This window comes from Saccopteryx leptura, chromosome 2 (assembly GCF_036850995.1).
Source record: "Saccopteryx leptura isolate mSacLep1 chromosome 2, mSacLep1_pri_phased_curated, whole genome shotgun sequence".
Taxonomy (NCBI): Eukaryota; Metazoa; Chordata; class Mammalia; order Chiroptera; family Emballonuridae; genus Saccopteryx; species Saccopteryx leptura.
In genome coordinates, this window is record NC_089504.1 from 239292518 (window position 1) to 239319912 (window position 27395).

Below are 27395 nucleotides of genomic sequence, written 5' to 3' on the forward strand. Positions count from 1 at the left end.
CAAGGTTTCCTTCCTAAGGTTAGTTTTATTTACTCAATTCATAACCAGATGCTTTTATCCTTTCCAACAAGGACAGAATACACTTCAGTTAAGGGAAGGGTCAACACCCCTGGACTGCTTTTTATAAAACTGAGAGTTAGTCTTTGACATCAATCTTTTATTTTACTCTTTATAACAAGCAAGTGGCTAGTATCCCTCCCTCCTTCCCAACTTCCTTCCCTATAATAACTGGAGGAAAATCTAAAATAAATTTCAATCATTTATCAAGTCAATGGATGTAACACACACTACGTGCTGGTTTGCTCTTCAAAAGTTTATTGTTATTTCTTAAAAAAAAAAACCTATTACTTTTTTAAATTTTACATTCACCTTTCAGAACATTTAATGGTACCAGTTAACGATGGTATTGTATAAAAAACCCACCAGCTGCTTGAAATGGCTGCAAATTTTTATTTTCTTTACCATGTTCTGGTATAAAGTGGTTTGAACTCTTTGGAAAAATTGGCATAACATTAATTACTGAGATTTCAAATTCCCAGATTAGAAACAAGGTTTTTAAATCAGGAGGAAATTTAGTAAAAATTCAAGGCTAAAAGGATATATTAATAGAAAAACAAAAAACAACAATATTGTAAAAAATAGGATTTTCCCCTAAATTGAGTAAAAAAAAAAAAATGCAACCAACCCTCCCCCATATTTCTCTTAGAAAAGCCACCCAATCCTGAACACAGGGTTTCTCATACAAATACAAGTAGCCCAATCTGCAGATCAGCCTCTAGGATCCCACACTGGCTCCAGTTAGAAGCTTTTTAAAAATTGAAGTTACATTAGGTAGTTAGACATCCATAAATATTGGTATTTGAACAAATAAAAATATCCTGGCTTTGGTAAGGCTACAGTAATAGGGAAACTGTTCAAGAAGACACTGGCTTAAGGAAAGAGGGAATTGGGGAAATACACAAAACCCCCAAGAGGAGGTAAAATAAATATCAGGACACATGGATAGCAAACACTGTGTACCTGAGGCAGACGCCTCGAGCGAAACACACTTACGAAAGGTTCATCAGGATCATACACATAAAGGTTCTTCACCAGAATCATACACGTACAGGTTCTTAATCAGAATTGTCGCACCAGCCTTTAACAAAGTATCACTTGCAAGAAAGAGTTTGAATTTGGGAATTCATGCCCTGGGCCCTAATGAAAGACAGACTTTTTTGGAATAAGAATGGCATCTGGGGCTCTGGCCAGTTGGCTCAGTGGTAGAGCAATGGCCTGGCATGTGGAAGTTCCAGGTTAGATTCCTAGCCAGGGCACACAGGAGAAGCACCCATCTGCTTCTCCACCCTTCTCCCTCTCCTTCCTCTCTTGTCTCTCTCTTCCCTTCCTGCAGCCAAGGCTCCATTGGAGCAAAGTTGGCCCAGGCGCTGAGGGCGGCTCCACGGCCTCTGCCTCAGGCACTAGAATGGCTCCAGCCACAACGGAGCAACACCCTGATGGGCAGAGCATTGCCCCCTAGTGGGCATGCAGGGTGGACCCTGGTTGGGCGCATGTAGGAGTCTGTCTGCCTCCCCACCTCTAACTTTGGAAAAATACAAAAAAAAAAAAAAAAAAAAAAAGAAAGAATGGCATCTGGGCTAAAAGACCTCTCTTACTGGAGGAATCACAAAACCTGCTGCCCCTTCTAGTTCACCTTGCCCATTACAAAAGCTCATCTATCTCCTAACAAGGGGGCTCTTCCAGCTCTGGTCACTACAGGGACCTGAGTGGTTAAAATAATGATTTTTCATCTTTGGAACAACTAAATAAAAAATTAATAAATCATCTGAGATCAGGAATATAATTTACTGTGCTGCGTCTCACACCAATGGCACATTTTCCACCATTTTCACTAGATCATGATTTTAAGAGTTGAGAGGACACTGAGGCAGAAGGCAGTGAGGGGGCCACAGCCATACCTAACTGTGGCCTCAAACACCCTCAAATTTACAGACAAGAGAAGGCCAAAATGCCTAGACCCTGGTCTTCAAATGAGGTTACTTCACAAAAGCACTAAAGGAGCCAACAGACAAGGCAAGGAAGAAAGTCAATTGCTGCTTCAATCCCAAACCCCCAATGGTTATCAATATAATCCTTTCCCCTAAAAAACAAGCTTTGGTGCACTGTTAGGAAGACAAGTTAAGACAATTATTGAAAAAAAAACTTCCATGGCAACACATACTAAATAATTTCCATCACAAGGCATTAGATAACAGCCAATAGCTACTGATATTATGAGATGCTACACACACCACAATGACAATTCAGGCAAGAGAGAGCTCCCAAACAGCAAGGGATGCCAAGAAGAAGCAAAAGGTGAGGTCTGTTTACTGTGGACTTTGTTCACTGTAGTCAACATCCTAGTAAAGGGGGTCTGGGGGCAGAGAAAAATCACAAAACGCCCAGGCAACTTTTAATAAACAGCATCATTTATCCTGTTTTTAAATGAGATTCTGACACCAGAAGAAGAAATGAAAGAAAAAATAGATTATAAATTAATACAAAAATGTATCTGTACAGTCTTCACTCTGAACCAGTAAGTTTGGTTTCTGTTGAAGCCAAGACTTTGGAGAAGGTGATTTGCTTGTCATCAGAGCCCCATGACTCACTCTGGGGTGTATACATCAAGAGACGACACCAAGGGAATCACTTGGGACCAAAGGAATTACTTACAAAGATTTCCTAGGATATATAAAGTCTAGTGATTGCCTACAGAGATGCTAAGACTTACTCGAACCCTCAAAACTTTATAAATATCTTAAGGTGTCAACTGGAATATTAAAAACCCCATCACCCAAAGAACCATTCTCTAGCTGTAAGAACAGGGGAGCGGGAGCGCAGGGGAGGCTATTTCATCAGGATTCATCGGGAAGGGTGTCGGTTCAGTGGCAGCCACAGTGGAGCCTTCTGTCTTCGAGCTGGGCCGGACCTCTTAGATCTCCTGGAGGCCGCGAGTGCCAACAACAAGATTCTGTGGGTTTGGAATGGCCCACATGCAATAACGGTCTTGGTGACAAGAGTGCAATCTGAATTAGATCACAGGTTATCGCACCATCAATCTCACCTCCCACCTTCAACAGATTATCCAGGTAACCAGACTACAGCAGAACCACTGCACCTACTGGAGGCAGGGGAAGTAAATTACAAATGAAAGCATCTGAAATGTTCTAGCTCAAGCTAGAATAACTTTGTGCGAATAAACCACTTGCATTAAATAACATTGAAAATATAGTACCTTCAGCACATTATGAATATAAAACGCCCCCTCCCCTGGCCCCAATTACTGCAGAGCACGTAGTTCCCCAGGCAAATTCTTCTGTCGTTCAGCCAGTGGAGTGCATGGCACGCGCCAGATGTTTCACAAGGCATTTATTTCTCCGAGAGGGCCGAGAGCCAGGAGAATTCATCTCCTTTGGCTAGGACCTCTGCCCCACACTTCTAGGGAAACAGCGAATTGAACTCGACAAGGGAAGCAGCTACGTGATTCACTAATCAGATTCAAAATCATAAAACGCACTGCAGAGCATACCCCTTCCTGCTCCTCTTCATGGTAGAAAGACCTAAAGATAGTTCATAAAATGTTCCTTCAAACTCAAAGGAAGCGTTGGGAAAAAAAATAAAAGCACAAAACCAAAAAATAAACAAATAAGTAAATCAAACTCCCAACACTCCTGAAAGTAAAATCGTCTCATGACCAGCGGCCGGAAGTAGTCGAGGCATAAAGAATGGAACAAGGACGGAAGTGACTGGCCACAAAAGCGCCTTGCAGAATCCACAATAGTGTTCTCCATTTTCCAAGGCCAAGGGCAATTCCCAGGTTAAAAACTTTCTATTAAGAAGAAAACAAAACAAAACCAAAAACCACTCCAGAAAAAGGATCAAGGGAAGTAGAGCACTGTGGCAAGTCAAGCCGCTGACCTCCGGCGGATCACGAAGAGCCCACGCTGAAGCTGGCCCAAGTAAATCCGCATCTTGGTGCTGTCGCTTGTCTTTCTCACCCAGATCTGCAGAGGCAAGGAGGGAACAGGATCAGAGGCTGAAACTGAGGAGTAAACCTTCCAGAGCAGGGGTCGGGAACCTTTTTGGCTGAGAGAGCCATGAACGCCACATATTTTAAAATGTAATTCCTTGAAAGCCATACAATGACCTGTGTACGTTACACATTATCCAACAAAAATTTGGTGTTGTCCCAGAGGACAGCTGTGATTGGCTCCAGCCACTGCAACCATGAACATGAGCGGTAGGAAATGAATGGATTGTAATACATAAGAATGTTTTATATTTTTAACATTATTTTTTTTATTAAAGATTTGTCTGCGAGCCAGATGCAGCCATCAAGAGCCACATCTGGCTTGCAAGCCACAGGTTCCCAACCCCTGTTCCAGAACATGAAGACATTTACATAAACTAAGTGTGGGCAGATAACCAGCCCCCTCTGCCTGTCAGCTTGCAAAGCCTTCGAAAGCACCTCCTTGGCCTCTAGCCCTTCTAAAGGCATGCCTCTAATGTGGACAGCAGGCATTGGCCATGAACTCCTTTCTCCCAGCCATCTCACTTACGCCTTGGATGAAGAAATGAAAAGCACAACGATACTGGGTTCCATTTTGGCCTTATCATAAGGATTCTTTTTTATTTGGTTAAACTATAGCATTACCAACATTCAAGATACATATATTCATGAATATAAACTTTCAATCAAATTACGGAATATTTTCCTTACTTCAAAGGACTTCTATATTATAGCCCTTCAACACTCTGGTTTCCTGGCAATTAAGGCTAATGGTTGTGACAGGATAAAAGAGGAAATAATAACAAAAAAGATGCCCATGAGTGAGCTACGGCCCAATTAGGATCACGCAAAGGCTGAATTAGCTTAAGCCAGTCCTTCCCTACTGACCATAGCGTTCTCCCAGAGGGTATCACGTGCGGTAGAACCGAGAATGAACTCTCACGGCAGGGGGACAGCCAGGGCAGCCAGTGCACTCACCGATGGGCAAGCGCTGCCACACCTGAGTGGGGGCTACTGTGTGCCAGACCCCATGCTGATCACACGGAGCCTCCTCATCCTCAGAACTCCCCCATGAAGGAAGTGCATCACCCCCCTTTTATAGAAAAGCAAAGTTGAATCACATACCCAGTGTGAACCCTGGCACCTGACTTCAAAGCCCTCGGTCTTCTCCACTAAACCAGCCCAACTCTTCTCATAGGTTCCTTCATGTGTTTAACATACAATTAGATGAAGCCCAGAGCATAATTTTCTTAAAAATCTGCATCACATATACGTAAGTATAAGTTTACAGATATTATCTTCTCCCTCCCCCACTCAGTTTTCAGATTTTAAAAAAAAGCTTGTTCTCAGTTTCATCTCAATGCCCTCATTGTGATTATTTAGCAATAGAGAGGCTTTAGAGTCAAACACACTGGTTTAGAAATAAAGTTAAAGCCCTCACATGAAGCTGAACCTCTCAAAGACCTTATATTACCATTTTCAACTAAAAACTGACACCAAGGAGGGCTGACCTGGGAAGTCACCAACACACTCAGATGCACCCAGCAAGTCTGCCCAGAGTAAAGTCATGCAAAGGCCAAGCAGCTCCAGTGTCACCTAGGATGTAATCTGAAAAACGAGCTAGAATACTTCCAAGAAGTGAGAGATGTTTTTCCTGTCAGCAGAGGTGCAGGCTTCTGATGCACTGAGGCATATCCCTTCCAGGAGCCATGTCTCAGTGTCTCTGTTTCCTTGTCAGACCTCATTGACACTCTATTATGTCAAAGGGAGAGAACTTTCAAAAGAGAGACAAAAAAAATCTAACTTGCACTTCTATTTTCCTGAAAATCCTGAGGTGCCAGAGAGGACACCAGTGCACCAGATCTGAAGTCAGGTTTAGGTGCTAGGAGGCCAAGCATGCTCCGAGCAGCAGCCCACACACCCAGGTGCAAACACTATTGTGAAATCACAATAGCTCCTGCTGAGGAGCAGCAAGTGGCTCTCTTAGATCCCGTGTTCTGGTTTTGACCTGGCTTGAGGTGATACACAGATCCTGAGCCCAGGGAAGAATGACACTCATTTATCTGGAAGGCTCTCTCTAACTTCTAGGTAAACAATCATTTTGCAAACTAGTCACATTTAAGGGCATTTTGGATTCAGGAAGTTGGGAGAATAGAAGAAGCTTAAGTTATTTCATAATCCTGTTTCATTAGATTTACTGTGCCCTGGCACAAATAAGTCACAGAGGGTAGAGACACAAAAATCAATTTCGTTGCAGACATTTGTGGACTGATAAAAGATCAAGCCAATCCACCTATTAAAGTTTTAAACTTTAACTATAACAAAACAGGTCACACACTGCTGACATCCTCCTAATGAAGGGCCAGTGGGAGAATTCACAGGCTAGTCTTACCATCCTTGAGCACAGCCTCCTGAGCTGACTTCACAACCAGTCGCCATCCCACAGCAGTGACTGGAGGAGACCAACACCTAATGGCACGATGGGAATGACAGCAGGCAAGTAGTGTGGGTGAGGTCAGGTCAGCACCCAGTTATTGAGCACTTACTGAATGCCAAACCCTGTGCCAGGTGCCTCATGGCATCCTCACAGCAAGAAACAAATCTATTAGTACACATGGAAGTTCTAGAGAAGTAACAGAACAAAGATAACAAAGATGGAGTACGCTCCCCAGGCAGGTCCCATTCTCAAAAGCCGCAGCGTTTGAAAGTGCAGACATCACGGACTTGCCTTTTGTTCTTCCTTGTTGTCTAGCTAGTGGTTCCCAACGGCTACGTATAGGAAGCTCAGATACCACAGGAATACACAACCCCACATCTATTGCAGTCAAGCAAAGTAAGGGATTGCCAATGTGCAATTTTGGCCTGAAAGCGCTGGCTTTGGACTCGAACCATGTACAACACACACAATTCCACTGTTTTCTTAATGGCCCTCACACTGCGGGTTTGGTGCCTTTTGCCTTCCTAAAGAGCAATGAAGTCAGTCCCTACCTCATTGGCTCCAACAGAGCTGATCACACAGCTCAGTTTCTGGTTGTCCTTTGACTCCAGATAGATGGCTTGGCTCTTGTGGTACCTGCCAAAAACAAGACACAGGTTTATTTTTTTAACTACTTTATCAAAGTATGACTGAAATGTAAAAAGCTGTATCTATTTAATATATACAATGCTATGAGTTCGGGGATAAGAATATACCTGTGAAACCACACCAACATCAAAGCCATAGACATACTGAGATGGGCAAAAGTAGGTTTACAGTTGTGAGTACATGAAACAGCGTAGTCTTTTATTATTTATTACTATTAACCTGCTTTTGCCCACCCCTGTCTATATCACCTCCCAAAGTTTCCTCCTGCCCTCTTTATTATGATTGTTTTGTGTGTGTGTGTGTGGGGGGGGGGGGGTATGATAAGAACACTCAACACAGCCCTGGCCGGTTGGCTCAGCGGTAGAGCGTCGGCCTGGCGTGCGGGGGACCCGGGTTCGATTCCCGGCCAGGGCACATGGGAGAAGCGCCCATTTGCTTCTCCACCCCCGCCCCCTCCTTCCTCTCTGTCTCTCTCTTCCCCTCCCACAGCCAGGGCTCCATTGGAGCAAGGATGGCCCGGGCACTGGGGATGGCTCCTTGGCCTCTGCCCCAGGCGCTGGGGTGGCTCTGGTAGCAGAGCGATGCCCCGGAGGGGCAGAGTGTAGCCCCCTGGTGGGCAAAGCGTCGCCCCTGGTGGGTGTGCCGGGTGGATCCGGTCAGGCGCATGCGAGAGTCTGTCTGGCTGTCTCTCCCCGTTTCCAGCTTCGGAAGGGTACAAAAAAAAAAAAAGAACACTCAACACAAGATCTATCCTCTTAAAAAAATTTAGGAATACTATAGAGTATTGCTAAAGGCATAGCTTTTTTAGGAAGAAAGGAAGAAAGAAAAAACCACAACAAAAATGTAATTAAAGGAGTCTTAATTGATATTTGAGGAAGAGTCCAGATTTCAGGTTTAATTTAAACGTTTCCAATTGTGGATTAAATTAGATAATCTTCTAAATCTAAAATTTATACTTCTTGGTCCCTCTACAAAAGAAAGGGGAGGGCAAGAAAAGGGCTAGCAAATTAACTGTATATTTACTATTTGATTTGGACTCTATGACTCAGTTCAAAAAGAAAATTACAATTTTTCAAATAAATCTTTTCACCCCAAAAACAATGAAGAAGGCTGGGCAGAGAAAATGAATAGATGGGCTTAAACAACGGTTGTGCTATTTATTTTCTATTTGTCCAAATGAGTCATCAACAAGAAGGCAGGCCAAATTCAGCCCTTACTTTGGTCACTCATTCCACAAATCCTCACTAATCACGTACTATGTACCACTGACTGTGCTGGAGGCAGACAGTGAACAAGGCCACGAGGTCCCTGCCCTCACAGGCCCCCAATACAATGGCAGTGAAGGAGATGAAATAACCACAGCTGGCGAGCAGTAACTAGGTGATGTTCTGAGTATTGTGACACCCAAGAGTATCTAACATGGCCTGGACAGTCAGGAGAGCTGCTCTGAATGGAGCCAACACAACAGATACTCCCCTTTCAGCCCCTATATCTATTCTCTTGACCTATATAGTGCAGGACCATCATCAACTTCTACAAGTTCAGGGACAAGGCTGAGGATGAAAGTGAGGAAGCCAGGGGAAAAGCCCAAATGGGGCAGTAACAGCTGCGACAGGAGGAAGGAGCAGCTGCTGGGTTAGAGGAGCCGGAGACCCGCTGAGCCGCTGCTGGCAGCCCCGGCCTGGGCCAGCCCCTACCTAGTCAAGAGCATAACCTTTGGTTCATGCTGGCTACACAGATCTGGCTTAACAGACCCACGAATTCAAGTAAATTTCGCCAAAACCAAAATGCATCTCCCAGCAAAGCACGGCATCTTATCGTTATTTCTGTGGGAGAAGAAGGCAGGCTGTGTTGCTGATACAATGAAATGATCTACTGCCCAGACATTACAGTAAAGGATGTACTTCACTCCCACAATAAGCTTTTTCCAATCTAGGTTCTAAGCACTCGTTAGCCAGCTATGTTAGAGGCTGAAAACTCAGGTTTCCAAGTCAATTTACTTCCAGAAAACACTGTTAAAAGAAATCGAATCATAAATGCAATTAGAACAGTGAGATTGGTTTAGATCCAGCTTCCAAGTGGCTTTTGGCCAGAGATTAGCTGGTAAACTGGGTTAGGGGACCGTCATTATGCTAAATATGTAATAACACAAGGTTTGGGTTATACAGTGCGTGAGGAACGGCTGAATTAGTTCACAGCAAAACTCAAACTTGAGTTTTCCTCCAACTGTCCTCTGTAAATGGTTAAAACAGAAACATAGAGGGGATAATTTTATGATTTATTAAAGAGATTAAAAAACACAAAACAGGCAACTAGCCTCAAGTAATTCTGATATTACTTTCAAAATACTTGAATAAAGGAAGGTCATAAATGTGGTGCAGAAGTATGTCACTCATAGAAACATGCTCAATATACTGCTAAACACAGAAAAAACACTAAGTCCATTATGTTCCTGTGTTTGTAACAAAACAAATGCATGCTACACATGTATCATACACACAGGAAAAACTGGGTAAATTTATATATTAAAATACATACTAAAATTCTACAAAAATATAAAATGTAAATTAAGAATGGTATTCTTGGCCCTGGCCAGGTTGCTCAGTGGATATAGTGCCAAGCTGGCATGCAAGAGGTTGTAGGTTCAACTCCTAGTCAGACCATGTACGAAAAGCAATCAATGAATACACACTAAAGAGACCAACTAAGTGAAACAATGAGTTGATGCTTCTCTCTCTCTGGTCCTCTTTTTCAAATCAATGGGGAAATTTGTTTTAAAATGGTATTTCTTTTATTGCATAGCTTTCTTTTTTCTAAAATAAACAGGTATTACTTATATTAAAAAGTAAACAGTAAGGCCCTGGCTGGTTGGCTCAGTGGTAGAGCATCAGCCCAGCATGTGGATGCTCTGGGTTCGATTCCTGGGCAGGGCACACAGGGGGAAGCACCCATCTGCTTCTCCACCCCTCCCCCTCTTGCTTCTCTCACTCTCCCTCTCTTCTGTCTCTTCTCTTCCCCTCCTGCAGCCAAGGCTCCATAGCTCCATTGGCCCTGGGCACTGAGGCTGGCTCCATGGCCTCCACCTCAGGTACTAAAAAATAGCTCTGGTTGCAACTGAGCAGGGGCCCCAGATGAGCTGAGCATCACCCCCCTAGTGGGCCTGCCGGGTAGATCCTAGTGGGGATGCATGTGGAAGTCTGTCTCTGCCTCCCCTCCTCTCACCAAATTTAAGAAAAAAAGAGTAAACAGTAATTTCTTTTTTTTTTTTTTTTCTCTGAAGTTGGAAACCGGGAGCAGTCAAGACTGCTGCACGTGCCCGACCGGGAACCACCCGGCATGCCCACCAGGGGGTGATGCTCTGCCCATCTGGGGCATTGCTCTGTTGCATCCAGAGCCATTCTAGCGCCTGAGGCAGAGGCCACAGAGCCATCCTCAGCGCCAACTCTGCTCCAATGGAGCCCTGCTGCGGGAGGGGAAGAGCGAGGCAGAGAGGAAGAAGAGGGGGAAGGGTGGAGAAGCAGATGGGCACTTCTCCTGTGTGCCCTGGCCGGGAATCAAACCTGAGACTCCTGCATGCCAGGCCAACGCTCTACCACTGAGCCAACTGGCCAGGGCCAATTTCTTAATTCTGATACTGGACAATCCCTAAATAAGAAAGATGGGGTAAAAAGAAAATGTAATGTCACAAATTTACTCATTGGGTGTTAAAACTAATAGTTAACTCTGGGAGACTATGCAAACAGTTCTCGTGAGATGTGTTGCATCTTTCTTCAGATGTGCTCAGAGTCCAAACCCCAATACATTTGACTGGCTTAAAGTAAACATCAGGAATAAATAATGCAATCCAGTCTATTATCCCTGAGAAGTGGTCTGGGAATTAAGCATCTGACCACTTTCCCAATGTGCCTGCTCTGGGATCACCAAATGGTGGTGGCTTCAATGTCCACTACCGGTCACTATTTGCTCCACTGGAGAGCTGGCCAGCGTGTTTCCCAAAGCTGCCCACTTCCAACCCAGCTGATTCCCATCTCTTCCTGAAGCAGAGTCTCCGGGACCCCTGGGAGATACTCATGCTCTGCACAATGATCTTAGGAAACCATTATCCCTAGATAGCAAATCTACTAAATATCTGAACTGTCTTGAAAAACTTAAGTTGCCTCAGTGCTCAGAACAGATGTTTTCAAGACAAAAACAAAAAGTATATGACACTCTTCAAATACAAATTCACTTTCCAATTTCTAAAGACTAATGAAGAGCAGGAAAAAAATCAAACCATACTTAGACATAAAAAACGTTACAAAGCAACATCAATAGAATGAAGTTAGTAAAAATGTACATTATCACTTTTTTGCCCATTAATCCATTTTACAAGCTACAACTCATCTCTGCTGAAAAATACTTAGATAGCCTCAGAGGACAAGCCCCAAATGTCAAGCTAACTTTATTACTTTATTACTAATGGAACTTCTGACCTGGGAATCCCTACAATTAAGTTCTTAAAGCTTTGCCTGTACTATTAAACCCAATGAACTAGAGTCACCACTATTATTATGAAAGAAAGCAATTTCTTTAGAAGCTGGGTCAAAAAGTGGAACAGGGATGGGGTAGAATTAATTTAATTTCATATCCTACCGGGAATCCTGATATTAGTATTTCACTTCAAAGGAAAAGACTGTCACAGCTCTAGTACATCAAGAAGTCTCAATTCTAGTTGTAAATATTCACTGTTTTGAATCAACAGTCTTTCGTGTCAGTCGAAGGCTGGAAGGTTCAAGCAACTCAAGCACGTGGGTGACTTCATTTCTGAGTCACATCAGCATCCCCGGATTCAATGTGAGGAGAGAATGAAAGGTGCCAGCAGAATCAGTTAGTTATTTTTAAATATCTGCTACTTCCACAGTAGCTTCTAAGAAGGGTCATTAGTCCAAATCAGAATGTGAGGAAAACTTACAGGAGGATATAAAATGTCTCAAGAGCAGTATAAGACGAAGGCAGAGGGAAGATGCTTATCTTTCAAAATGAAATGTCACTTGATAACTGTTCTTGCCAAGATGGGACGCCTGAACCACACACATTTTGCTGAAGTCATCTGAAACTCAGTAAAACATGTGTTGCCAAAAATACTGTTTCGCCAAAATACTTCACACTGCTGGAAAGAACACAGTGATGCAGCTGACCTCTCGGCCACTGGCCACGAGTTCTAGGAAAGAAGGAGAAATGACAGCCTCCAACTGACAAGGACACAAAGGCAGACACCAGAGCCTGGTGAGACAGGAGGCTGGTTCTGCACTGGTACACACGGCAGCCAGGCTCCCAGTGCGGGAGGGAGGAACCTGACTTTCAACAAATGTGTCACAAACTCTGACTGCCAAGGCCAAAGAGACACACGGAATACAGAAAAAAACAAGTGTCAATACTTAACAATGTAACAAAAGCAGCTTTACATTCACTGATGAAGCAAAATGCTCTCAAAAACCTTATTTTAAAAATGTCTGGCACCACTGTGAGAAAGACAGTGTAAGTCGTTCAAAATGCTTAGGAAGTCTAACAAGCAAACCTGACCACTCTGTTTGAGTCACGAAACACCAGTCGCTGTGGACCTTTTCTTTAGAAAAAAGAATTTTAAAAAAAAATTTTATTTTACAGCATCTTCACCCTGAAGATATTTTATAAAGTCGAAGGATTAAGCTTTAGAAAGAAGAGCCAAAGCAACGCAATTACAAAATGAACATTATTTGAAATATCACATGGCTTTAGGACTCACAGCTCCATAAATATGTTAGCGATCGATCTCATCATTTTTAAAGACATTTCTTATGTGTGGGCTTGATCTTTAAAGGTAATTTGGTTTTCATTATTTGAAACATTCCTCATCTTCCTCTGCTCCCAGTGTGTTGAGCTGGGAGGGCCTGCCATCTAGTGGTGACACGTTCTGATAAGCAGCAAGTACTAAGATGCAAGACTGACGAAGTATAACCAAGTGAGAGGGCGGAAGGCACTGCGGTCAGGCTATCAGGTAGCGCAAGCCTCCACCATCCACTGGGTAGCTAACCCACTGTAACCTAAAAGGGGAAAATGATTTATTTCAGTTATGACCAGATCACTAGGCATTTTTGCCAATTTCAGGAGTACAATATTATAAGGTAACAAAATGTTGGGGTTTCTTCTCTAAGAAAGCTCAACAAAATTCAAATAAGCCATTACTCAAAACTTGGAACCTTCGGTTAAATAAATATATTTTAACTCAAAAGGTCACTATATAGCCATTATAAGTATTAGCGAGGACACAGAAAATCATTCTGTGTATAATCAAGTAGAAAGGTAAAAGAATGCAAATATATGTCCACCATGACTTACAAAGCTGAGGAAGAGCATGCCACTTATGGACAATTAAAGGAATATATCAGAATTAAAAGAACTATAAAAACATGGCAGGATCAGGGTGACTTACCGTATTTTTTGCTCCATAACACCCCCTCCCCCAAAAAAAAACTGGAGAAAAAAAGGCCCGTGTGTCTTACGGAGCAAAAAATATGGTATTTTATTAAATATTTTAACACACCATTTGGTTCAGAATATTTTTTTTCTTATTTTCCTCCTTAAAACCCTACGCATGTCTTATGGTCAGGTATGTCTTATGCAGCGAAAAATACCTAGCAGAATGCCTAGTTACAGAGTAGACAGTAAATGTTTGCTGAATGAATAAATGTGTAAGCTTTTAAGATTCTTTCATATTATTCTGCCATTTCCTTTCCTACAGGGATACTGGTGTTCTGAAGGTTTTCAACCCATCTTTAATCTAAATTAGTAATGTTTTAGGATATAATTCTGTCAAGTCTGTGTCCTGGAACACCCGTCCAGCAGGTATTCTGCCCCAGCAGAAAGCTCCCTCACCTGACTGATTACATCTTAGAGATTTACAGAACACATTAGCATATCAGAGGACACACAGAGGGCTACAATAAAGAAATCCTGAATGAACATGGTCATCCCCCAAAATCATCTGACCACAAAATCCCTTTTCCACAAAACTATTAATTTTAGCACACAGGGACAAAGTTAAGAGAAGACAGAGGACTAATTAAACTGTTGGCCCCAGTCTATAGGGGCCAAACAGAAAATTAAGCCTGCAAATTCTGGTTCAGTAGCAGTGGCATGGAGAGTTAAAGGGGAGCCTCTATCAGAAGAACGCGTTTTGGAACAACACTGCCTTCAGAGATCTAACAAGCAGCATCAACCAAATGATTCCTGATACACATGTAAATGTTACTCCAACTTGAAAAGTAATCAGTGGCCATGCTCTGAATAAACTATAGGGCCAGCCCTCTTTCCAAGTGGTTCTTCTGAGACCCTTACAAATAATCTGTGTTTCTCTACAACATACCATCTTTTATCATAGTACAATTTGCCATCTTCTATCCGGGCTTCAAATCTCTGGGCTGGAGACTCAGCAGGTGTGGCCGGCAAGTGTTCGGGAGAGGATGGGGACGCTGGAGGAACCAAAGAAATATTTCAATGACTAAGCATATAACAAACGCGAGTCCACCAGCTAACATGCTTTAACTGAAATGCTATTACTTAAAACCATGTCAACACAATTTAAAAAAAAAGAAATGCTATTAAAAGGTGCTAATAATCATAATCCTCAAGTCCCTGCAGTTGTAATAAACAGGAGCCCAATAAAAACTTTGTGTAGGACATCTAACAACCCTCAAAACAAACCTTCGACACAAGCAAGGAGACAACCTCACTGAATGGAGGAGAAATTGAGGCTCAGGCAAACTAAGAGATTTGCCCTAGGCCAACTTTGAATAGAACTAAAATCCCAGTCACCATCAGATGCCCAAAAGGGCAAGAATTAGGTAAATCTCTTTAAATTTATAAAAAATGAAATAATTCCTTAGGAATACAAGGCCAAGCAGGCTACTGGGTATGCATAGAATTGCGCTAATAGAGTGCTAGTAACAAGGTGGGTTCTAATGATCTAAATTCACGCACTTACTCAAATAACCCCATTCCCATCATGCCCTCAGGAGGAAATCATTAAAGAAAGAATTATTTTGTTTTCTTCCCCAAGACTCTGGTGAGTGGAGGGATGTGTGAGTAATCAAAGTGCTTAAGACAATAAAAAGCACCTTGTCAGTTCAGAATTCTAACAGTCTAGCAGGCTCTCGGGTGCCGCTGTGAACACTGGGCCAGCCTCTTCCATGAGCTGGAACTGGGAGCCGCCTGCTAGTCCCTGACCCAAGGCAGGCTATGAAAAGCCACGGTGACAGCAGTGCCTAGCACTTAACTTCAGGAAGAGAGGAATACTGAAAAATCCTTCCGGTTTCATTTTCAGAAATGGGTATGGATTTAAATCTCATGGCTAATGCCACACAGAAAGGAAACTTGTCCCAGCCAATCAATCAAATGTCTCTTTTACAATAAATCCTAAGGAAAAGACAAAAATAAACTTAACATAGCCAGGTTAAAAAAAATCAAGGTTGGGTACACATAAGGTTCCTTTCAGCATTCATGATGACTATGACTACTCTTAGGCAAATGATGAGCACTTTATTTTTGAAAATTCCATCAGGTATTCGCATGCTTCTCCAAAAACACAATAAAAAGATTGCACATAAATGTCAATAATATCGTGCACTTACCTGGTCTCTTGGGTGACTTAAGCTGTAGAAAGAACAACAAAAAATCTTAGAGAAAATCATTTCAGATGCAACTTACGATGTCAAAGGTATTAAAATGATTTAACAAGTACCACATGAACAAAGAAGAGCAGAAACCACATCAAGCCTAAGCTTTCAAATAAATCAAAAAATCAAACCATACCTTATTTAACGTTCTCAGATCCTCCATGATCTGTTCATCTGTTAACAAATAGTTCAGCTGGGGTGTTGAGAGTTAAAGAAACCTGTCTGAAAAGCACTATTTCCAAGCAATACAGAATTCAACACAATGGTGCTAGTATTTTAGAATTTTCAAAGTGATTATGTTACGTGGTAGTTTTATAGTAATAGTTTGTCTCTCTGAAGTTTTTGACACCCCCTCATCTTACAAATGTCAATGATGCGAAGGTGGAATGAGCTTCAACAGGTAACTATGTATAAGAACAGTGAGCACAGGCCACGGTAAAGAGATTCATCTGAATTTATGAAGTGCTTTTGTTCTACAGATCCATTTTGTGCAAATGACTATTAGTTCTCAAGAGAACAGAAATAATACTTTCCTATACATCCTCTTCCTATTCTCAGTTTTATGAGTAAAGGAGCTTCTTTATGTCTGACTGAAATCTCATTTGCTTTAACAGTTTGTAATCCAGGGATATATACACAACTGAGGTGGAAAAGGCAGATAGCACTTTCCTCATTTGACAGGTAAAAAAAAATTAAGGCACACGAAATTTTCAGTTGCCCTGAATCTCCAAGTGGGGCCAGGCTGAACTTCCAACATAAAGCACCTTTACAAATAACTGCTCTTTATAAATCCTTCCCGCTAAAAGCAGTAGTACATGAGGACTCCAGTAACAAAATGGCCAACCCCTGCTTTCCAATCAAGGATGACTATTTTCTTTAGGACAACAGCCATGTGTATTCTGTGAAATAGATAGGCAATGGATTCAATGGTCTTAAGGGAAAAAAAAGTGATCAAGCTTGATGCAAATGGATATCAGGAGCAGGTTTTCTCCTCTTGTCTGGAATGGGGACAGGATCATTTGGTCGTCTCCGCAACTTTCTGGTCATGATGGGTTTCACTTCCATAGAATCTGTGGCAGGAATGGAATGGGTCAATCTATCCAACCCCCACTGTAATGAGAACCTCTATAATGTAAGAATGCTTGCCACACAACCACCCAATCAGAATCCTTTTACGGGAGACATCTGGTCTGCATATGGTCCAAGCCAGATGCTCAAAAGAGGGACCCATGCTCAAAAGATTCAGACCAACAGACTGAAGTGCACATCCACTCAGAAGTGCAACCCAGGCTGCAGTCTACCATTTTAACTGTTTGAGGCATCTCTCCAGTACCCGAAAAACCAGGAATGTTCCTCCTCTTTTCTCAAATTTAAAGAGACCACAGAGTCATAAGCACTTGGGATTGGAAGGAACCTTTGGGTCATCTCAGTCGACTAATTCATGCTGTTTCCACGGAGGGCAGGTGGACTGAAGCCCACTGGTATAAAAGGCTCTTTTAAAGGCCAGTAGCCTCAGTGCCAATAATTTTATATGAGATCTTTATTTACAAAAAGGAACTCTTTCTTACTTTATTTAATAACCTTTTGTAGCTACTTGACTGTCAAGAATGATACAATGAGGCCCTGGCCGGGTAGCTCAGCAGTGAGCCTGGCGTGCGGGGGACCCGGGTTCGATTCCCGGCCAGGGCACATAGGAGAAGCGCCCATTTGCTTCTCCACTCCCCCCTCCTTCCTCTCTGTCTCTCTCTTCCCCTCCCGCAGCCGAGGCTCCATTGGAGCAAAGATGGCCCGGGCGCTGGGGATGGCTCCTTGGCCTCTGCCCTAGGCGCTAGAGTGGCTCTGGTTGCGGCAGAGCGATGCCCCGGAGGGGCAGAGCATCGCCCCCTGGTGGGCAGAGCGTTGCCCCTGGTGGGCGTGCCGGGTGGATCCCGGTCGGGCGCATGCGGAGTCTGTCTGACTGTCTCTCCCCATTTCCAGCTTCAGAAAAATACAAAAAAAAAAAAAAGAATGATACAACGAAGGCTAATAATAAAGATCTTTTCTTTCTCCTTGACTTCTCTCCACAGTTTGACACTGGCTGCTGACTCCTGTCACCTTAAACTTTCTCCTCCCCCAGCCACTGCCACACAAATCCCTCCTTCTCTCCTGATTTGCCTCCTTGGGGTTCTTTTTGCTGGCCTGCCCCTCAAAAACTGGTGATCTCTGGGATCCTGTCAGTCTCAGCCTGCATCCCAGTGAATCTCAGATCATCTATCTGCTCCAGCTCCACCCACCTTTCTGAATGGCTACCTATAGTCTACGATGCCACACACTCTCCAGGCTCCAAACCGATTCACTTCTTGTTTCACCCACATCCAAGGCTGCCTCCTCTCCTGCAGTGCAGGGGCATCACATCTATCCATACTTCCAAGCCAGAACAAAATGTGTCATCTGCAACTTGTCTTCCTGCCTCAGGCATCAAATCCATAAGACAATGGCAGTTCTGCCTTTTAACTACCTCTCAGCTCCAACCCCTTATCATATCCTCACCTCCTCAAAGTGATCTCCCTAAGACACAAATCAGATCATTTTGCCTCACTCAGATATTTCAATGGCTCGCCTCTCTAAACAGAATAAAGGCCAAGCCTCATTTCTGGTCTTCCTCACTTTTTTTTTTTTTTTTTAGCAAAGTAGTTTTTAGAATACTTTATTTATTTATTTTATTTTTTACAGAGACAGAGCGAGAGTCAAAGAGAGGGATAGATAGGAACAGACAGACAGAAACACAGAGAGATGAGAAGCATCAATCATCAGTTTTTCGCCGCAGCACTTTAGTTGTTCATTGATTGCTTTCTCATATGTGCCTTGACTGTGGGGCTACAGCAGACTGAGTAACCCCTTGCTCAAGCCAGCAACCTTGGGTCCAAGCTGGCGAGCTTTGCTCAAGCCAGATGAGCCTGCGCTCAAGCTGGCAACCTCGGGGTCCTGAACCTGGGTCCTCTGCATCCCAATCCGACGCTCCATCCACTGCGCCACCGCCTGGTCAGGCCGGTCTTCCTCACTTTTTTATTTTCACGCACCCTACGTGTGAACTTTTAGCTATTTTGCTATTCAAAGGCACCATAGCTTTTATGCCTTTAAGACTCTGCACATACTGTCCTCTCTGCCTAACCTCCTTTCTTCTGCCCAGTAAACTCCTAAACAACATCCCTTGAGAGAACATCCCTTGAGAGCCAGCTTCACAATCCCTTTCTGTGACCACTTATCAGGTGTCCCCAAACTGCAGCCCCTTGAGGCCATTTATCCACCCTCCCCCCCCCTGCCCGCACTTCCAGAAGGGGCACCTCTTTCATTGGTGGTCAGTGAGAGAAGCACTGTATGTGGCAGCCCTCCAACGGTCTGAGGGACAGTGAACTGGCCCCCTGTGTAAAAAGTTTGGGGACTCCTGACAGTAACCAGAGCATTTGTACAAACCTCCACTGCCAAGCACCCCAAAGTATGCAACGTTTCTCACAGCAGATGCTTGAGTTGCACCCCAGCATGGAATCTACCCCCACCCCAGCCTGAGGGTTAACTCGAGATTATGCACACTATCAACATCCTTGCAGAATTCAAATGTAGCCCTTCCACTACGGTAAACTGTGGGATATACATGTATATAATAAAAGTGCACAAAGTCAAGTGACGTTTCTGCATGCTGCTCTTAAAAACAGAAATAGGCAATACTGATTTTTTCACCCAAGAAGAAATGGGGGAAAGTTTTAAGAACCACAAACCTAATGAATATTCATAAAAGCATACTTTGAAGTGGGGGTAGAATGACAAACACACACACACCTTTGGAGAAAAGTGGGGGTGGAGGCTTCTACCCTAAAAGAAATCTCTTCCCCTATGCCAATATGCCACTCTTTTCCAGTGTGACTTACTGGCTGGTGGCTCTGAATCCCAGCTGCAGTATGTGACCTCAGGTAGGCTACATAAATACTCTGTCTCACGTTTTCTCGTGTATGAAATGGAAATATCAATGAAACTGCCCTCAGGGGTTGTGAGGATTAAGTGAGATGACACGTGCAAAGTGCAAAACCCTCAGAACAATGCCTGCCACAATGAGAGTTCAAGCAATGCTGTCTTCCTTACTGTATTTCCAGCCGGGAGAAAACTATACAAAGATCTTTTTAAAAAGTCAAGGCAAAAAAAAAAAAAAAAAGTCAAGGCACAAACAGCTGAAATAAAAGTTAAAGACTTGGGCCTGACCTGTGGTGGCGCAGTGGGTAAAAGCATCGACCTGGAACACTGAGGTCACCCCAGGCTTGCCTGGTCAAGGCACATATGGGAGTTGATGCTTCCTGCTCCTCCCTCTGTTCTATCTCTTTCCTCTCTCTGTCTCTTTCTCTCTCTGTCTCCTCTCTCTAAAAAATTAATAAATAAAATGTAAAAAATAAATAATAAAAAAAAGTTAAAGACTTGAAGGTAACTGATGTCAACTGTGAGGCTCTGCAACATTCACACTCAATTTGGAAAATGGTCTCAAGGGAACTCACCCAACCCTAAAGAGCACCAGAGAAAAAGCATCCAGCTTGTGAACATAATGGCATGTTCTGTCTACCAAAGACAGAGGCCAAGTGCGCCCTACCCTTTGGCTGCCAGGTGGGGGGGGGGGGGGAGTAGGCAATACATGATGACAGTAAGCAAAGTAAAAGCATAGCTGAAGATCTAGTAATAACCCAAATTGTGGCCAATAAAATAAAAAAAAATAATTGAATTACTCACAAATCTGAAGACATAATTGAATTATTCTTATGAAATAGTGAAAATCAATTATTTTATTAGCCTATTCACAACAATAACCTAATCAAATCAATCTGAAAGACTACTTCAGCAGAAGGAAGGTGCTCGGAAGAAGTCTCTAAAACTTATTAGTATGTCCCTACCACCACCCAAGAGATGACAGAGCAGGGAGTGGCCCTGGCCAATGGTCCAGGTGGACGATGTGATCCAGGGTTAGATGAACATAGAAGTATCACAGCCTCAAAGCTATGATAACATGATCTACTTAACGCACTCTGCTCCAATCCCAGATTTGTCTAGTTGACTTCTAAAGTAGATTTTTCAGAGGGATAGGACATCCTGACCACCTGGGTCTGAGTCTGTGGCAAGTGCTTATTACTCACCGGAAGCAATGCAGTCTCCTGTAGAACTAGTAAGAGTCCCATAGGGGCTCAGTCTGGGTTCTCTGATAAAAATCAATCCTGCAGAGCTGACACTCAGACCTTGGAAAGCACCAACCCTGAAGAAGGCACCTGAGAAGGAAATTAGTCTTCCTCTCAGACATGGTGCACCAAGCACAAAGCACCTCTAAACTGGCTCAACTCAGAAAGCCTTCCAGATCCAGGTGACTCCTCACAGGCTTGCTTCAGTGGGGATGCCATTTGCAGAACCTAACTGAACGTCAAACAAACCAATGGCACAAAACAATGAACAAGCAACAAAACTAGGTACACAGCTCCTCTCCAAATCATCTCCTTTAATCGTGCAAAACCTACCGTATTTCCCCATGTATAAGATGCACCTTAATACTAGGGCCCAAAATTTGAAAAAAAAAAAAAAAGTATTACATAAAGTTATTGAACTCAAGTTTTAGTCATCATAAAATTAATACAACTCCTCATCACTGTCAAAATTCCCATCCATTAGCTTGTCCTCATCTGTGTCTGATGACAAATCAGTCTTCAACAATGAGTGCAAAAACAAGCGTGAAAAAGCAGAAACTGTAAGCAAAAAAATCTACAACCACTGTATAAGACACACTCAGTTTTTAGACCCAAAATTTTTTAGAAAAAGGTACGTCTTATATATGGGTAATTATGGTAATGCTTTCCTCACCAGGAAGAAGAGCTGATGGCCAAACCTTACCCAGAGAGGCATTCCTCAGGCATTCCCCCTGCAGCAGCAGGTCTGCTAGCTAAGAGAAGGGAGCACAGGTTGATCTGCACTACATGGTCATTACAGCCGTGTTCCTATGGAGAGACATTCCTGATAACATGAATTACCCACAGTTAACATACAATCACCATTCACTGGCTGGCCTTTTGTTCTGCACTTCCCCAGGCCTGCTCATTCACTCTAGCAACTCACCTGCCTACAATGTCCCCTACAGTAAGGCTTCATTTCAACATACTTCAACTATTAAACTCATACCTGTCTAGCTAGCTGTTGAAAAAAATTAGTTGTAGTACCCCAAAGGAACACCCCTAAGAAAAAATATGGAAGTAGAAAAAAGCTATCACAGAATAGACACTGTAGACCAGTGGTAGTCAACCTGGTCCCTACTGCCCACTAGTGGGCGTTCCAGCTTTCATGGTGGGCAGTAGTGGAGCAACCAAAGTATAAATAAAAAGATAGATTTAACTATAGTAAGTTGTTTTATAAAGATTTATTCTGCCAAACTTAGTGAAAATCCGACATAAAGTACTTGGTAAGTAATTATAATTATATGCTTTAACTTGCTATAACTCTGCTTTATAAATTTTATAAAGTAAAGTTACTTCCCTACTTTATAAATCACCATTACTGTGGAACCGGTGGGTGGTTAGAAAACTTTACTAACAGAGATACAAAAGTAGGTGGTAGGTATAAAAAGACTGACTACCCCTGCTGTAGGAGATTGAAAATTACCCTATATGAGGGTCAGTGTGACATGGGATTAGAATAGAGGCCCAGAGCAATCCCCAGCACACCATTCCCCTCTCCAATGGCTGGCAGGCTCACCAACATCGTAAATCAACGCTGCAGTGAGGATCACAAACAGGTGCCTTAAAAGGTGTGGTGTGGGGTGGGGTGGGGTGGGGTGGGGCCTCCACAATCAAGGCCAGGTCTTTGGAGGCCACACCAGGGTCGGAACAAAGGAACTGATCTTCATTAGGTCAAAGCTGCCCAAGATTCAGGGATGACATTTAAAGAGTGAATCAATCGAGCCCTCCTCTGAACCCTCCACCACATCAAACATCCTGGATTCCACAATGCAGCATCAGTAAAGAACATCCGGAACAAGCCCACTCCACCCAAAATCCAGGTCACCTCTTCCATTCTCGCTCCCCAAATACTTGTGTGGGACTTCCTCTGAACTTGACCTCCAAGGTTCCCCACTCACTGGCATCAATTAGAGACTGGGTGAAACTTACCACTCCTACACCAATGCAACCACAGACATCTTAAAGGTGTTAGAATCGGTAAAAAGAAGCCTGTCAAATTTTTACCTTCATCTGGGAGCCCTGGCTCCCTCCTCCCCCTCCTCCCTCGCCCCTTGACACTGCCATATATTGGGGAAGATGTGGACTGTCATTCTTGTAACTATCACAACACAAGCTCCCTGAGGACACAGACCTTAGCTTTTAGCCTCATTATGTGTCACTTAGTAGCATGTGAATCCATGATGTAGGCAGGGAGTCCACATAATATGGTAGAGTTAAGAAACCAGGCTTGGAGTCAGACAAATTCTGACTTAACCGCCATCTCATTGGTGGCACTTTGAGCAAACAGCTCTCTCTCTCTCTCTCTCTCTTTTTTTTTTTTTTTTTTTTTTTTTACAGATACAGAGAGAGAGACAGACAGGAACGGAGAGAGATGAGAGGCATCAATCATTAGTTTTTCGTTGTGACACCTTAGTTGTTCATTGATTGCTTTCTCATATGTGTGTTGACTGCAGGCCTTCAGCAGACAGAGTAACCCCTTGTTCGAGCCAGTGACCTTGGGTCCAAGCTGGTGAGCTTTTGCTCAAACCAGATGAGCCCATGCTTAAGCTGGCGACTCGGGGTCCCGAACCTGGGTCTTCCGTATCCCAGTCCAATGCTCTATCCATTGCGCCACCACCTGGTCAGGCAAACAGCTCTTTCTCTTAAGCCTGCTTTGCCAAGTCAAGCGACCGGGAGCTGCAGGAACTGAATCAGGTTATAACTCCCCAATCTCTAAGTGCTTCCACTATGCACCAGCTGCTCTTCAAAGCACCTTACAGGCATTATCTCATGTAATCCTTCCCCCAACTCTCCATGGCAGGTTCTACCACCTTATCAAGTAAGAAAATCCACCGCAAAAGTTCATGACAGGGCCAGGGTTCATCCACGTCTGTCCGACTATAGAGGCAGCTCCACTATTTTTATACCTGGCTTAATGTTAGTACTTGGGAAACAGAGCTCTTATTTTGATTTATAATTTACTCAGGGCTCCAGCTATGAACCCAGTATCTTCTGAAGGCAAATAACAGGCTTTTTACTGATGTCATGAGTAGCTTCAACAGGGGCCAGAAGGTTGGAGGATGCCCCTGGTGGGACAAGAACTTACAAAAGAAAATGAAATGGCAGTTAGCTGTAGGAAGGAGAAAAGGCAGATACCCTGAAGTAGGAAGACTGGTGGTGGCTCAGTGGAAGCAGTGTCAGCCTGGGACACTAAGGACCCTGGTTTGAAACCCTGAGGTCGCCAGCTTGAGCAAGGGTCACTGGTTCAGCTTGAGCCCCCTGATCAAGGCACATATGAGAAGCAATCAACGAACAACTAAAGTGATACAACAAGTTGATGCTTCTCATCTCTCTCCCCCACCCTCGTCCTGTCTTTCTCTCAAAATAAAAAAAAATTAAAAATTTTTAAAAATGATAGAGCTCCCCATATTTTCAAGCACATTAAATTCTTATTAATTACTCAGATTACTTATAACTTTGGCCTCAACTGCAGAGAAAAGTCACACTAAAGTAATTCTACCCATAATCTCACTACTTAATGTGGTCCAACCAGCAGCAGCCCCTGGGAGCTGCTTAGAAATGCAGGTTCTCGGGCCCCGTTCCAGAGCCCCAAACCACAATCTGCATTTTATCTAGTTGGAGAAGCACTGACCTTGAACTTATCTTAGGTACTTTACTGACAATATACCTTTCCACACGCACTGCCCAGATGTCATCATAAGTTCTCCACAAGGGGTTTGGCAGTGAGAAGATCCTCCCTAATTCCCATAGAGGTCTGTCAACGCTTCAAGTCCTATTCGGACAAATCAGGTCACCAGATCCACCCAGATTAAGCTTCTCATCAGTCTTATCTCACTTTGTTTTTCAAGAGATCTCCATGTTGCTCCACACAGAGCTGGACAACACTGAAGTTGGGCATCAATCCACAAAGGTGAGATAAGTCACTCAATGAGAGGAATGAAATCAGGACTTTAATCCAACACCATAGCAGCACCATCTGTGGAAATGCTAATTATCCTTCTAGCTCCAGTGCCTTTTCTTCCGACTCTCCATCATTACCTTGGCAGTGCTCTCCATGAAAGGAGTACAAATGGTTTAAGGAAGGACATCGGTACCTTTAATGCCCATGCTGGCTTTGAGCACTTCTGCCATCTATTTTACTGCATTATAAATGACTTCCCCAGTTTATTTGTCTTTTCTACCCTGGCCGGCTCAGTCAGCCTCAAGTCACTGAGAATGCCTCCTGTCCCCGTTAAGATTCTGGCTGTAAACTGTCTGAACAAACAGTGTCTATCGCTTGTCAATAATTAGGATGCCAAATCACAGGTACGGTGGCGATACGCTTTCCTGCAGATGGAAAGGAAGCAGCTATAATCGGCCAATATTTCCCACTGGCCTAATGAAGGCTCCCAAACATCTGGTGGCTCTAGCAAAGAGCAATGAGGCGTCAATGCCAGCCACAGCCCGCGTCAGAGAAAATGGCGCGGGGTCAGTAAATAGGCAGGCTAGCTGGTACTGAACCAGGGTCCACGGTGCTCCTGGTCTAAGTCAGAAAGCAATGAACCAATAACAAGATGGTGTAGTCTGAAGACTCTATCTTAGCATCTATTTTCACCTAAAAAACGTTCCAGAGCTGCTTTCAGAGGCCTTCAAGGAATTCACGCCTTTTGCCAAGTCTCTCAATGAGAAAAGAGCAGAGATTTTCCAAGAGTGAGACTCCCTCTTTAGACACAACCACATTCTCATCGGTGTATCTCAGGGATTGGCGCTAGATGTTTCCATAAATTGGGAGGCCCATCTGCATCATTACTTCACAGCACCAGAAATACAGATGGGGAAACAACACAGCTCTTAACTGTTACTTTGGTTTCAAAGTCAACCCCAGGGCTTACATAAAAACAATGTATTTGCTACAGACCCCTACTAAATCAGCCATGCCAAAGTCCCAGTACCTACAGAATATGATTATAAAAGTTAAATTTGGGTGTGCAGAGGCATGCCACTTACATATCCAAGTGACCAACTCACCATTGACTTTCCTTCTGGTATTTGCTGATAGAAATTTTGCCAAGTTCCAAAATAGCTAATTTGTGCCAATTCCTGCCCTGTATCCTTCTAGGATTCATCAGTCTACACAGAACAACAGAAGAGTCAGCCCCATTGCTTCTTCCTGAGACTTCTATATACAGAATACTAAATCCTAGAAGGCCAGGGAGCAACTGCCTCTGAGTCAATATAACTTTACTACTTTTATAGGAAAGGAGCTCAGTTTAGCTACCCTTCATATCATATCACCTCTTCCTGAAATGTGCACAGTAAGGCCGGGCAGAAGGGATGTAGTAGCACAGATATTACAATCAAGAGCCTTTGTTCTCACATCTAGGTGAAAAGGAAGACAAGGTCTTTTATGTAAGGCAGACTGAAAAAAAGCAGCAGAGGGACTCAAGTAAGTAATCCATGACCATAACCAAAACACAAATATGGCAGCTGACCCAAGAATTAAAGCATAAGCCAGATGTCACGGTTATTATTTTTTTTAAAAAATATTTTTGTGACAGAGACAAGAGAGACAAAGAGAGGGACATATAGGGACAGACAGACAGGAAGGGAGAGAGATAAGAAGCATCAATTCTTCATTGTGGCTACTTAGTTGTTCATTGACTGCTTTCTCATATGTGCCTTGACCTGGGGGGCTACAGCAGAGCGAGTAACCCCTTGTTCAAGCCAGTGACCTTGGGTTTCAAGCCAGTGACCATGGGGCCATGTTTATGATCCCAGCGACCCTGCACTCAAGCCATCTGCCTCGGGGTTTTGAACCTGGGTCCAACATTCTATCCACTGTGCCACCACCTGGTCAGGCACGGTTACTATTGAAGATCTACCAATTCATTGAACACCTGTTATGTTTAGGGCACTGTACTAGGCACTCATGTTTCTAAGCACAATCGTGTGAGATAGGGTATGATCAGTCCCATTTTATAGAGGGGGTAATAGGTTCAGAGAGGTTAAGAGGCTTGACTAAATTCACACAGCCAACATTAAGACAAAATGAGAAATCTGACCTGTCATGTTAAAGCCCACTCTTAGCTTGCTCTGCCTTGATGAGGAACTGAGGCGTATGATAGGAGTTAACTGTACTCCCCCCGCACCGCAGGCCCCGCCACGGGGCTCCCAGCCCTGCTGGTGTTCTTATACCTCCTGTCAGCTCCATCGTTAGCTTTTCATTCTCAATCATTTTCTTCTTTTCCTCTAGCTCAGCAATCAGGTTCTCTTTCAGCTCAACCTTCTTGTCTTCAAATTCTTTCACTGCTGCCTTCTTTTCCTTAATGTAATTTCTTTCCACTTGTTCAGTCTGAGCA

The 27395-nt window shown here is 43.4% G+C and overlaps 1 protein-coding gene across 1 annotated transcript in view; it reads right to left on the reverse strand.

Moving 5' to 3' along the window:
- Positions 1-298: 298 nt before the first annotated feature.
- SUDS3 (SDS3 homolog, SIN3A corepressor complex component) overlaps positions 299-27395 on the reverse strand; it is a 39435-nt gene continuing 12338 nt past the window's right edge. Inside the window, exons 6-12 of the mRNA XM_066370801.1 lie at positions 27232-27388; positions 16801-16896; positions 15963-16024; positions 15782-15803; positions 14518-14623; positions 7037-7121; positions 299-4043 (exon numbers count right to left, since the gene is read on the reverse strand). Of these exons, the coding sequence (XP_066226898.1) occupies positions 3945-4043; positions 7037-7121; positions 14518-14623; positions 15782-15803; positions 15963-16024; positions 16801-16896; positions 27232-27388 (627 nt within the window). The 3' untranslated portion in view covers positions 299-3944. The remainder of the gene's footprint in view (positions 4044-7036; positions 7122-14517; positions 14624-15781; positions 15804-15962; positions 16025-16800; positions 16897-27231; positions 27389-27395) is intronic.